The 13,661-nt window shown below is 47.6% G+C and overlaps 2 protein-coding genes across 5 annotated transcripts in view; one reads left to right on the forward strand and one right to left on the reverse strand.

Moving 5' to 3' along the window:
* The first annotated feature begins 1,509 nt into the window (after positions 1-1,509).
* Positions 1,510-6,261, forward strand: LOC121447196 (transcription termination factor 4, mitochondrial-like). Of its 4 annotated transcripts, none has more exons than XM_041650311.1 (4): positions 1,510-1,662; positions 2,365-2,863; positions 4,383-4,567; positions 5,484-6,261. In XM_041650311.1, exons 1-4 carry the CDS (start codon positions 1,642-1,644, stop codon positions 5,814-5,816), a joined length of 1,038 nt encoding a protein of 345 aa, XP_041506245.1. In that variant the 5' UTR covers positions 1,510-1,641; the 3' UTR covers positions 5,817-6,261. The 4 variants fall into 4 exon arrangements, with proteins under 4 accessions (XP_041506245.1, XP_041506247.1, XP_041506246.1 ...); XM_041650313.1 differs by having other exon boundaries at positions 1,651-1,729; XM_041650312.1 differs by lacking the exon at positions 1,510-1,662 and adding an exon at positions 1,673-2,025.
* A 1,465-nt stretch (positions 6,262-7,726) lies between these two features.
* The window catches only part of LOC121447195 (sushi, nidogen and EGF-like domain-containing protein 1), a 60,693-nt gene continuing 54,758 nt past the window's right edge, over positions 7,727-13,661 (reverse strand). Inside the window, exons 30-31 of the mRNA XM_041650309.1 lie at positions 12,369-12,451; positions 7,727-11,168 (exon numbers count right to left, since the gene is read on the reverse strand). Coding sequence (XP_041506243.1) covers positions 11,143-11,168; positions 12,369-12,451 — 109 coding nt within the window. The 3' untranslated portion in view covers positions 7,727-11,142. The remainder of the gene's footprint in view (positions 11,169-12,368; positions 12,452-13,661) is intronic.

Genomic DNA, 13,661 nt, shown 5'->3' on the forward strand with positions numbered 1-13,661 from the left:
CTATGTGAGTTTATATATGTATTACATACTGGGTTGTTACAGTTGGGTGTCCTCTGTAACTTTGAGGCTAGGTCTCTCCCTGTACCTGGACCCACATTTCTTTTTGGCTAGATTGTCACTCAGTAAGTCCCGTTGATCCTCCTGTGTCCTTCCCTCTCCGTGTTGGGATTAAAGGCATGCATGGGGTCACACCTGGATTTTTATGTGGGTATTGGGATCTGAACTGCAATCCTTATGCTTGTGCTGCTAATTGCTGAGCTAGCTCTTCAGTCTCTAAAGACTGGCTTCTTTTGGTGTGTGTAGCCAGGTATTCACGTTGAACACAGAGTTAAAAAACAAAAACTTATATGGGCATGCGTGTCATTGTGTGTGTGTGTGTGTGTGTGTGTGTGTGTGAAGGTAGACATTTGTGGAGTGAGTTTGTTCTTTTACACTTTTACATGGGTTTCTAGGATCAAACTCGGGCATCAGACTGGTGTGGCAAGTATCTTAATTGCTGAGCCATCTTGCTGACCCTAAACATGCATTTTAAAACAATACAATTTACCAAATACCTTTATCTAGGTCTGGATCCAGCTTACCATTTCAGGAAGAATTTGGGGCTGTCCTGAGAAGTTATTGCTGTATTACAGTGTCCACCAAAACCAGTATTCACTTCAAAGGTGAGCTTGGGAGCATGAATTTTGGTTGCTCCAAAAGAGATTCCACTGTGGGTGTAGTTAGATGAAATATTATTAGCTACAGAACAAAGTCATAATCAAGGCATTTACCGGACACATTGATTGATAGGGATAGAGATAGGAAGGTGACAAAGACATTTACCTACAGTATTTTAGGTGTTAACTAATTATGTGATTAGCTTTTGGATTGGTGAGAACCAGTGGTGGTCTAAGAATATATTTTAAAGGCCTTCATAGTCACAAAACTGTTTAGTTGGACAGTGAATGAATTTCAAAAAGGCTAAAAGATAATCCCTGATAATTTGATTCTGGTCTGCGACATCCTAACTCCACAATTACAGTTAGGTTATTTGACCTTATAGAATCTTCTTTAAAAATTTATTTACGTTTTTTTTCTTTTCATTTTACATCTCAACCACAGTTCCCCGGTCTTCCCTTCACCCAACCTCCCACCCACTCCACTCCTCAGAAAGGGTGAGGTTTCCCATGGGGAGTCAACGAAGTCTGGCATATCAAGTTGAGGCAGGACCAAGCCCCTCCTCCCTGAATCGAGGCTGAGCAAGGTATCTCTCCATAGGGAATGGGCTCCAAAAAACCAGTTCATGCACTAGGGCTTATAGAATTTTTAACACCTGCTTCGTTTTTGTGTTCCGTCTCTCCCGGCGCGCCTGTAGTGTGGTTTACGACAGGAAATAATGGTGTGAACTTAGCTTCTCCCGTACTTGGAAGGGCAGTTGAGAAACCCCTGTGGTCTTGCTTGTTCCTGGCAGAGCACAGCCGAGGGAAGCTGCATCTGCATGCCGCGGCGCCGGGAAAGAGCCCAGGGGATTAAAAGCTTGGCCGCGGAACAGAGGAACGCTGGCTCCAAGGATTGCGGCGGACACAGACCGGAGGACGGACATTGTGGGCCAGGAAGGACCGCCCCTTCCGGCGATCCAGTTACGTTCGCCGCTGGGGCTCCATGGCTTCTCTAGGAAGGCGGGTGAGATTGCCATAGGTCCGGGAGTCACAGCAGCCGCGGGCGGGACGTGCAGGAGGCCCTGCCGCAGGTTATTTGTGACCACGTCCGGCCGCTTTGTGGCAATAGCGCTCCCGGGTGGTGTGTGCATAGACAGCCTGGTCCTGACATGAGCCACTGGCTTCTATGGAGTTTCGGCTAATGTGGCGGCTATGGGCTTAGGAGACCTGGACCACCATGGCGGAGAGAAGGGAGGCGGGTCGTGCTAGAGAGGTTTTGGAGACCAGTCTGGCGGCCATCGGATGCCTAATTTGTTATGTGTTAGTTAGTCCCAGACACCGAGAATTGACAGACTCCTGCCCAGGAATATTTTTCCTTTAATGAAAGGTAGCATCGAAACAATTATCCTTTGTTGGAATAAGTTTAGGTAGTGCATCTGTCTGGTGGCTTGTCTGCGGTTCAGAATTTTCAGCCAAATATTAATGAATAGGAGTCCTCCATAAAGCTCAGAGTATTGGCTGTGCCGGGCTCCTATATCTTCTGTAAGTGCTGTCATCTATATGTTAATTTCCTTCTCTGAAGACCTTTTAGGCCCAGGGGTTTTACAGATTGTTTACCAAAACCGTTAGCTTTTATGGGCCAAGGTCCAAAATACTCGCGCCCTGTGATCTTGTGATAGTTATTATCCCGAGGTGGAACTAATTCTATTTTGGCTCTGTCTTACAGGTTCCTGACTGGCACCGACTAATGACCTGCTCCTGGACCTGTTTGTCCAGGCAGACCCCTCATCTCAGAGACCGTAAAAGGATGGGTCCTTCTTTGTTTTGCAAACTGACTACAGTACCCAGTGGAGAGAACCTTCAAGAGTCCTCCTGTGTTAGACCGAAAACGTATGTGCAGGAACCAGAGTATAGGACACATATTGTTCAGTGTCTTCATGAGGAGCAGAAGACTTTTGTGGATCCTAAGTCCACGGAGCTTGCAAACGTCATCAGTTCCCTCCAGGACATGGGTTTTGATGAAGCCCACATTAACAGCTTGCTCAATATACAGCCAAGCGTCCATCCTCAACAGCTGCTGGACATAATTTCAGAATTTCTACTCTTGGGATTGCACCCAGAACCTTTATTTATGGCTTTGAAGAAAAGTCCACAGTTACTGAAACTGTCTCCATTGCAAATGAAGAAGCGGTCCAGTTACCTGCGGAAGCTTGGCCTTGGAGAAGGTAGATGAAGCAGCAGACTTTGTAGTGTGAGAGGAGTCGGAGTTAGTGAAAAAAATAGCCTGCCTTAGTCCAGCCTTCTGATATTGTGACATGACAGGTCATATACAAATGTGTTAGGTTGCATTCCTAGCTATCCTGGGATGCATGTGGTCTGTGGGCTAAACACACCTTAGTAAGGTGAAGTGAGGTTGGAAGGTTCTCCGAGGAGATGTGTGATGGGCCCTCTGCAGAAGGTGTTGTAAGAGGTATGGGGGGAGATTAGTCAGGAGGAGAGAACCAAGGCCAAAACAAGTCCCATGTGTTCTGTTCATTGAGGTCTCGAGCTCCAGAACAGTGGGAACATGAAGTCTGTTTTTGGATGCTTAGAGTTGCTATGTGGTAGTGATATGTGTATGCATATGGGTGACCACTGCAAAAACATCCTGTACAAAAATTTAGACCTGGTGGTGCCAGGTTCCTGGAGAGCTGCAGAGTGGCCTCCTGCTAACTGTTGTCATTCCTCTGGAGAAGGGAGATGGAAATCTCCAGTGATGTCTACCCATTTGACCAGTTTTTATTTCTTTTTATTATTGACTGTTCCTGGTAAGACTTTTACCACCCAAGTAGGGGAGGCTTAGAGTCCACTGTTTGGTACCTCTGTAGGCCTTCTCTAGAAGATGAGCAAAAAAGAAAAAAAGGTTTTCCTGTAGTGTCTTCTGAGTCTAAGCTCAGTATTGAAGCACAGCTTGAGAGATGAAAGCAAAGTGCACACCTTGGCTGGGCGTGGTGGCTGGGCATGGTGGCGCGTGCCTTAAATCCCAGCCCTTGGAAGCCAGAGGCAGGCGGATCTGTGAGTTCTAGGACAGCCCCAACTACAACCCTGTCTCAAAAACAAAACAAAAGAAACAAAAAACAAAAATAGCTTGCCCTTTGGAAATTCCTCTTCACACAGCAGTCAAGCAGAGACAGTGACCAACTATGCTGTTGGGAAAAATAGTTAATAGTCTAAGTAGTTTTTAAGTTTCCAGCTATTAAATTTGCCAATATTCCTAAGAAAATTGGTCCAACTACTAAAAGAAGACCATTTACTCCACCTGTCTGGGACAGCTCCTGTTTATAGCAGTTGTCTGGATACAGTTACTAATGTGGCTCACGAGAGGACACTCGGAGGCCAGGTTAGGGATGTAGGGTGGGCTGCTGGATCTGAGAGGACGTGTTTCCACGGTGCTTTATAGAAGGCAGAGTCTGAAGTCAGCAATCCTATGAAGGGAGGTGATCCTTCTGTGTGTATTGTATCTGTGAGTGTGTTTGGTAGCACAAGTTCCGGGGCTTACATGGATGCCATGAGACAACTTTGAAAGTCAGTTGTCTGCATCCACCGTGTGGGTCCTGGAGACTGAACTCAATTTATGAGGTGTGGTGGCGGGCGCCTTTACCCACTGACCGACCCGTCTACCAGCCCCTAACTATTGTTCAGCCCTTGGCTTTCCAGAATACCTGAAGTTACATGCTTTGCTTTGCTTTTCTTACTATCCTACAGGGAAACTGAAGAGAGTGCTGCACAGTTGCCCTGAGGTTTTCACCATGCGCCAGCGGGACATTGATGGTGTTGTGAGGGTCCTCAAGGAGAGGTGCATGTTCACAGCACAGCAAATCACTGAGCTTTTACACAGGTGCCCAGGCGTTCTTCAGGCGGACCCCAGTGAACTAGAGTACAAATTCCAGGTGAGAATGAGTGACTAGACTCTTGACTTCAGATTTTTAAGTTGAGTAAGGTCAGCTGTGTGGACAAGAAGCCTCTGAGTAGAGCTCAGAGCTTCTGTTCTAGAGCAGTACAGCTCAGTTCTTTTCTCCCCCCAAAGCAAACCTGTCATTCTGCTTTACTTCCTTGACAGAGAGGGACCTGGCCCCATTCCAGGTCCAAGTAGGTACTCTGAAATAACTACTATTGAGAAAGCTAAAACTTTCCCACCCTTAGAGTGAGTGGGGGTTTGGAGAATGTGACAGCAGATGTGACAGGTAAGGTCAGAAGCACCTGTGCAGCTGGGAAGGGTGGTACACTCCTTCAATCTTAGCTCAGGAGGCAAAGGCAGGTGAACCTCTGAGTTTAAGGCCAGCCTGGGCTATGTAGAGACCCTGCCTCAAAACAAACAGACAGACAAATGAAAACCCTTGTGCCAGCATGAAGACCAGATTCTGGGGACCTGTCAAAATTGAATGTGCAATGCCCCAGCACCCCTGTGGGGGAGTTGTGGGGTAGAGACAGGCGAATTCCTGGAGGCTTGTAAACCACCTAGGCTGGCCTTTGGCCTTCACAGGCATTCTGTAACATACTCAAATAATTGTGCACTCATACATTTTTTAAAATTCCAAAGCATCTTTGGGTTGGATTTTTCTATACTCATAATTTTTGTTCCCCTGTTTAAAGAAAACTTAACACACCCATTTGTTTTCTGCAGCATTTTTCTCAGCATGAATTTTGAAATGCTTTGAAAACTGTCAGACTTCACACAAGTGTTGGTATTAGAGAGTAGCTACAGGCAATTCTTTTCTAATGTTTTTGGACCAAAGTTTGTTTTGAATTGAACGATAGGCTTTAAGGTTCTCTACATAAATTCCTAAACATCTTTGTATCTTCCAGTATGCATATTTTAGGATGGGACTTAAGCATCTGGACATAGTCAAGAATGATTTCTTACAGTATTCAATAACCAAGATCAAGCAGAGACACATGTACCTGGAACGCCTTGGACGGTACCAAACCCCTGATAAGAAGGGACAGACACAGATCCCTAACCCTTTACTGAAGGACATTCTCAGGGTTTCTGAAGCTGAGTTTTTGGCCAGGACAGCACGTTCCTCTGCCGAGGAGTTTGAGGTTTTTAAAAAGCTCTTGGATAGAGAAGAAGAGGAATCTGAGAGCCATGCATCGGAGGAAGAGGAGGAGGAGGAGGAAGATGAAGAGCAGCTGTGATGGAGGATGGGACAAAAGGGTCCAGAGATGCCGGAGATCATTCCCGTATTCTCAAAGCTTTGGGGCGATCACCTGGATCTTCGAGCATTTTTTAATACTAACACTGGTCATTTGATAGAAAAAAAAAGAAACTGTTATGATCCACTGTAGATGTAGGTACATCAAACCAAATAGGAGATGCTTTGTTGCAGTCTAGTGGCTTCTTTGGAGGCCCACTACATCCTAAATAAAGGACTCAGCTGTTAAAATCCAGGGGATGCCACCCATCCAAGTTTGGTATCTTTTTCTCTGTTGAAATACGTTGGTGTTAATTCTGAAATCGTGTAGAGAAAGAGGTGCTTTCCGGCTCAAGAGTCGCTACGTGTTTCCTTGTGGTAGTAAAGGTAAAATCATGAGAATGTAACATGAGGGTAGTATGTCATAGCACTTTATTTTATGAAAACAAGTAGCAGGTTTTCCACAAAATAGTCATGTTTTTAATCCGACATTTCACGGCCCTCTAACGCGTTCAGTGTACAGCAGAGTGAAAGGCGTTGGTTAGTAATGTGTTTAGTTTTGCAGTCTTTGGACTAGCAAAACCTTCTTCTCATCTGTGAGATGCTGACCCTTCCTGCTTGGGCAAGCTGGCCTTCATGTGGGTTCCTGGCTAATAGCCACTTCAAGGCCTGGTTCTTTGGCCCTTTAGCCTGTGCTGCCAGAGTGAACGGGCTCAGAACCAGCACTTCAGGGGCTGTGGGTGGTCTCTGAGGGACTTCCCTTCTGCCTTCTCTGTGATAGATGGAGAACACAGACCCCAGGTCTGATTTTGGTTTGTTGTAGGGATCTTTCAGATACCCTGGCATGGATATCACCCTGGGGAGCACAGTGAGTGTCTTGAGTGCTGTTCAGTACTGGTGCTGGCATGAGGTAAGCTCTGAGGAGAGGCCTGGTTTGATGGAGCTAAGGCTCAGAGGATTGAGGCCTCCTAGGAAGTTTTCCTTCCTCAGGAAACCGCACAGGGCTGGTGATGCAGAAAGCTTTTTTGATGGTAGAGCCCAAATCAGAAATGCTTGGTAATATTTTTTTTTCTACTTAGTGACATTTAATAGTCATGTGAAATCCCTCTATGGGTCTTGTGTTTCCTATATAGACAGAACCCAATGCATACATGGGGATGCCCTGGTTCTCAAGATATCTGACAATCTTTGGAGATTTTTCTGTGTGTCAGGGCCCTGGGATCTTGAGAGTAGAAGCCAGCAAAATACCCTCCCTTGCACTGCACATGAATGATCAGGTCCACAAAGCAGTGTCCCAGCTGAGAAACTGCTCCAAGACCTGGCCCAGTAAAGTACTGTGACCGTACCACATTTGGATGGTAAATGGGCTTGACATACTTACTTCTGTCTAAAGTAGAGATCTTGCTGGATCTGAGGTGTATTTTGTGAGGAATCAGCACCAAGGCGCGGAGGCTTTGGACTCACCTAGAGCCTGACTTCAAAGAGAAGAGCATTCACAGAGAAAAGCCGTCATCCCAAGACTCCCATGCAATCAGAGGTCTGTGAGGCAGGCCAATCCCTGGCAAGGCCCTGTCTTTGCCTGTTGGACTCTCGACACAAAGTAAGACACAGCAAGCCGTCCTGTCTACCTCCAGCAGCCCGAGGGCAGTAGAGAAGGGAGATGCCTCGTGGCTGTTCTTGGCCATAGACAAAGCTCTTTGAGAACAGTGATGCTCGTTCTTTGCTGCTCACTCTTCTACTTTGTGGCACTGAAGTGACCTCCACTGTCCCTGAATGTAGGATATTTGGCCTTGGGCTCCATCAGAGCTAAATAGAATGCTAACCCTGACTTAATTAGGTGTCTGCTCATCCCGTGTTTGGATTAGCAAACGGTAAGCCCAACAACTCATGATTGCGTCTTCATTTTGGCCCCCAAATAAATCTTTACACCTTGTCAGTCTTCTGATTCTATTGTGACATTTCCCAAATGGACAGTGACTGTTTTGGAAGGACACACATCTGCTTCCGAAAGACGTGTGAGAAAGCAGAGGCATGTGTGGAATGTTACCACAACTTCCTCAGCATCAGCAAGTCTGTCTCCCCTGGGAAACACTGGAAGGATTGTGTGCCAGCTCCACACTCTGCCTTCAGTGGGCTGGGTCCTGTCTGAAACATAGGCTCCAACTGGAAGTGGGAATGTGGCAGGGTTGGCCTGGTGGGTGAGGCTCCTGAGGTCATTACTATAAAGGTTTCATCTACGTTTCCAGCGATGTCACTTGGTCTTGCTAATGCTGTAGCTTCTGTAGCGGGATGGTGGCAGGTCTCACTGTCGCATGGAAGTTGACATAGATGTTTGTGGAGCTGGTCTCTGAGCCCTGTCTTTGGCCCCCCAGGTCTCTGGAGACAAGCCAGTGTGAGTTTTTGACATGAAAAGGAAAAAATTGCATAATGCACAGGCTCAGCAATATTTGGTAAAAATAAATGTTTTTCTTCAAAGTACGTTTTTATGAACTGAGGACAGGAGGCCTCTGGTTGGTACTGGATCTCCAGTCAGGTAGGCTCTGTTCTCGAGGGATCTTTTTTCCGACCTCACTACAGGAGAAGGCAGCTGCTTAGAGCCTTGTTGAGAGTAGAGTGGAAAACAGGCTGGGTGAAGTGTGTTTGTCTTTGTTGGCCAGACCATCGCCTTGAGGCACGGATTACAAGACGCCTTGGGCCCTGTCTCCAGGAGCCTGCCCGCCCTGTGCCACTCTGTGCTCCCGTCAGTTGTGAACAGAGTAGCGCTTGCTGCTTTATGGTGGATGCATAGCTTAGGTTTCCGAGCAAGGATCTTGGCTCCTTTTCTTCTGTGACGTTCAGGGGTCTTCATGCCTTGATGGCAGCTTGTCCTTCAGGAGATGTCTTTCTGTACAGAAGACCGAGGTCTAGATCTAAGCCAGGCACTGCCAACTGTGGCCTACCGCTTGTTTCTGTGGATGAAGAGTTAATGGGATACAGCCATGCTGTCTGTCTACATCTGTGACCGTGTTGGCAGTACAGTAGCAGAGTTGGGTGGGTGCCAGAGAGGTCACGCCATCTGAAAACGCATTTGTCTGCCCTGCCAACTCCTGAGCTGTAGACCAAGTGTCTAAACTCTGTAGTAGTAGTGATTAGCATTTCTTAAGGTCAGTATAAACGAGAGGAGCAGGGTAGAGCTCCTCTGTTTCCATGTGGTCCTTTTTGCATCTCTTGTGAAAGCTGAGTCTTTTCTTCTTGAGGTTTTGAGGGTTCAAGAGACACTTCTCTGATGCTGGAATCTGGGGCGGTTTCCGAGCATAGAGAAGCACCACTGACCAAGCCTGCTAACCCAGGTAATTTGCACACTCACTGCTCACAGAGGTACTGGCTACAGCTGCACAAACAGCAGCCTGGGTTAAGATTGCAGATGCTTCAGGGCTTCCCTTGCAGGAATCCTTGGGTGTGCGGATCTGGTTGTCTATCTTCTAGAAATCTGAGGACAGAGGTCTTAGGGGAGACTGACTACAGCCAAGAACTTGTCTCCTGTCATTTTTAAGTTAGGTTTCAGACCTCATTTTTCTGCATCTTGAAAATTCTTGAGGTGGGCAGTGTTACCAGCACCTGCTGACCCTTTAGAAGCAGGAGCAGCAAACAGACTCCTTTTTATGCCCACTATCTTTCTCTGGGGGCAGCAGGCACTGTTCCCCAGGGGACCTGTATTCATTCTTGCATCGCCAGAATTCCAGCTGGCTGTGATGCAGAGGGTGGAAGTGAGAACACAGGAACCTCTATGAGGACACCTGGGTTCAGCCCGTCCTTTAAATTTGAATCAATAGGCTGCTGGTCCCCTGCTGCCTTCTGGTGATGGCATTGGGTCGTTTTCCTAGGGCAGCCTTGAATGGTGTTTTGTGTGAGTGTGTCTGTCTGTCTGTCTGTGTGTACGCGCGCGCGCATGCGTGCTTCCTGTCTGTTTTCCCTGTTGCTCTGGAAATAAGTGTTCTATAAGTCAGTCTGTGGTAAGTAGCTGGGGATTATTAATTTTTATAAAAATGGGCATTCTGGGTGAGTTCTTAAAAGATACATTGATATTTCAAGTGACGTATTGCAATGTAAATATTTTAAAACCAAATAATGTCTGGACTGACTCTTGATCTTCGTGGGTTTAAATTGCTCACAAGTGTTGGAGGTGTTTTGTGTTTGCATTCTTGGAGGCTGAGGTGAAAGGTGATGCTGTGGAGCGGACAGGATTTGAGTGTTGTCAGCTGCTCTTCATACAGGGTTTTCATAGTAGAAACGGTGAGGATGCAAAGGCCCTGCTGCTTGATGTCCGAGAGCCTGCTGTTCTGATGCCCCGATCACCTTTGCTCATGTCCTATCCCTTACTGTGAGCATTTTTCCTTAGGATGAGCGTTGCCTGGAGCTCCTTTGTTTGTGGTTGTTCTTAGGCCTTTGGGTGACATTTCTCCTTCATGTCCTCCACTGTAGAAGAAAAAGCTGACTGCTGATGTGGCTAGTTTCCAGATACGCCTCTCTCCCAACACAGGAAAAGTGAACTGTTCTGGCTCTCCCAAGGGAGGGGAGTAAATTTTCTTGGGCCAGCCAATCTGTCGTTCCCAATTATGTCACATCAATAGGAAGTCACTGTGGGGCTGAGTTTGGGCTATACATGGGTCTCCACAGAGTAACCCAGTATTTTCCAGACTGTTGTGGAAAAACATCCAATGCCCTTTAACATCTCACAGTTTATACATGGGGAGGTGGGTGGGGCATGCTGGAGCAAGCAGGCAAAGTTTCTTTCATTTCAGGGATATTGGTGCTTAGAATCCCAGGATCCACCCTAACCCCCCAATGAGAGGCTGCATTTAGGATCACCTGGGTGTTACATGACAAGGTTCCCACCCTATTTCACCAGTAGAATGCCATTCATAGGGTTGGGGGTACTTCCTTAGAGCCTTCCCAGCACCCCTAGGGTTGTTTGGCATCCTTGATCCTTTTACCACCCAGGCCCACTGCCCTAAAGGGGCCAGGTGATTCTTGTGCCTCGCTGTAACTGATCTGCCGAGAGAGAGAGAGAGAAAGAGAGAGAGAGAGAGAGAGAGAGAGTTGCCCCTCCCTCTTAAAGTCTCATTTCCACCTGAAAGCAGATTCATATTCACGGCCAGACCAGGTTGTATCTAGAGGGAGGCTATAGTAGGGAGTTCTGGAGCCTTCCTGGTTGGGTCTGTAAGAGCACAGTGCTGAGTCTGTGCCATCAGTGTCTGGTAAAGGACCTCAGTGCTCAAGGTGCTGGGTGTGATGGTGTCTCCAGTTCTCAACAGATCTTGGTATGAAGGAGAGTGTTCCTTAAGATTTCTTCAGTGTTTGACTGTTACTTTGTTTCCTGAAATAATGAAGAACACCAGTTTAGTGAAAAAGAACCTTGTGCGCCTTAAACCCCACCCTTAATCTTCTCTGTTCCTCATCTATAACCCAGCCAAGTCCACATACAGACTGCCCGGCATCTGCCCTCTCAGTCTGGTGGATGCATATGGGGATTGAGCAGAAGTACCCTGGCATTGTGGGAAGAGTGTGGAAGGAAGCAAGCAAGAGCTGCCCTGGGAGGTAGTAACACACTCAGGTCAAGCAGCGCTCCTGGTGACTGCATGCTGCAGCTGCCTCTCCTCAGATTTAGTTATGCAGAGCAAGGATGTGACATGTGGCTTCAGGTGGTCATGGAGATCATACCTGAAGGTGGACTCTCATTGTCGGAACATGATGCTCTCAGTAGAATGTTGTAATAAGAGCGGTGGGGCTGCGTCCCCAGCACCCCAGCCGCCTGGCTAGCTTATGCCCGAAATAACAACACACAAACTGTATTCATTTAAACACTGCTTGGCCCATTTCTATCTAGCCTCTTCTAGGCTAATTCTCGCACCTGGACTAGCCCATTTTCTTATAATCTGTGTAGCCCCGGTCTTACCGGGAAGATTCTAGCCTACGTCCATCCTGGGTCGGAGCTTCATCGCGTGTGTCTCAGAGAGCAGAGCTATCACATCTGGAGAGGGGAGCATGGCGTCTCTGCTCCAGAGAGCAGAGCTGTCGAGACTGAGCTCACTTCCTCTTCCTCCCAGCATTCTGTTCTGTTTACTCCACCCACGTATGTTCTAAGCTATGAGGCCAAGCAGTCTGTTTATTACTTAACCAATGAAATCAACAGATTGATATATGACACTCCCACATCAGTAGAACTTTGAGCAAGATCGTAAACAGCGATGCAGCTTGTGACTACCTTAAACTGGGGGGAAGCTTGGCTGTGAGTGGGTGTAAAAGGATCTTCTAAACTTGCGCTTATACACTTGGGTCTGTCAGTAACATCCTGTGCTTTCCCATCACAGCACCGATTCTCTGTCTGGAGTGACGGCCTCCGGACACCGCTGGGCCTGTCTGTGCCCCCACACGTGCGGGTGTGGGCATCCGTTTCCGAGCAGGGTACAGCCGCACGTGAGGTGTTTGGGCAAACAGCCTGGCTTGCTCCAACCCTGTCACTACCGTTACCCACGCACCCACAGAACTGCACGAGGCAGCCTGGCCCCAGGGGTACCTGCTTGGGGTTTCCTGAGGCTTGTGCTCTCACAGCGCTCTTTAAAGCAGATGTCCTGGTGAACTTTGTAGACTTTCTTATACCTGTTGTCACAAGGAAACTCTGTGAAACCAGACGCCGGGAGAGGCGTCTAACTGTTTCATCTAGGCTGGACAGAGGCAGAGCCCACTATTTTCTTAATACAGTGTTACTGGGGGTGTACGTAAAGTCTAGCGTGCATAAAGATGTATTCATTTCAGGGTACCGTTTCACAAATGCTGACAAACCCAAGGTGGTGAAAGGACTCACTGAAATTTCAGTGACAGGACATTGCTGGGACAGGCCACTTGTCCTGAGGCTTTGGGACGGTCTGACTCAGTGTGCTAGTTAGTGTTTTGTTTATTTGTTTGCTTGCTTGCTTGTTTTGTTGGTCAGCTTGGCACAAGATAGGGTCATATGGGAAGAGAGAACTTTAATTGAGGAAATGCCTCTGTCAGATTGGCCTATAGTCTGACAAGTGTGTAGGAACCTTTTCTTGACTAATGGTTGATGTGGGCGGGTCCAGACTGGTGTGGCTAGTTTAACCCTTGGGCAGGTGGTCCTGATGGTATAAGATAGCTTGTCCAGTGAGGTGTGGGGAGCAAGTCAGTAAGCAGGACTCCTTGTGCTCTCTGCTTTAGTCCCTGACTCTATGTTTCTGTCGTGGTTACGTTCCTGCCCTTCGTAAAGACTGAGATAAACACTCTCCTCCCCAAGTTGTTTTTGGTTGTTCTTTGTCACAACAGTAGAAAGCAAATCAGGAAACCCACTCTTCTGTTCTATGAATGTTTCAAGAACACAGTCATGAAGTCTGGCCCTGGAAGCCTCAAAGGCAGGCAGTATGGACCAGGAGGCCTGATGAAGCCTGCCCATCCCATTTTCTAATTAGCTATGCCAGCAAGCCTGTTTAGCTCCCAAGTCTCCGTTTCACGTGTAGCGGGATATACTCATAGATCTTCTCAGCATTCCATGGGAATGGGACTGTGCTTGGGCCTGTTAGAGTTTCTATGTCTGAGCCATTGAAAAGAAAACCAGGGAGCTGGCAGAGAAGCTCCTGCCTGCACTAGTTGGGAGGCCCGTTTGGAGGACTTCTTCTGGCTGCCAGGGAACAGAGGACCTGGAGTTGACCTTCAGCTTCAGCTACCAGAGAACTGGAGGGGAGAGGGGGCATAGCTGAGAAAAAATCGCATGCCCTGAGAAGAGGGGAACGTGAGAAGGCAGGCTGGAGCATTTGCTGGGAGTAGGCAGTGGTCAGTGTTGAGGAGGCAGGCTCGA

The sequence above is a fragment of the Microtus oregoni genome, unplaced genomic scaffold (assembly GCF_018167655.1).
Source record: "Microtus oregoni isolate MIOR12 unplaced genomic scaffold, Mior012 000004F_ref0000308, whole genome shotgun sequence".
Lineage (NCBI taxonomy): Eukaryota > Metazoa > Chordata > Mammalia > Rodentia > Cricetidae > Microtus > Microtus oregoni.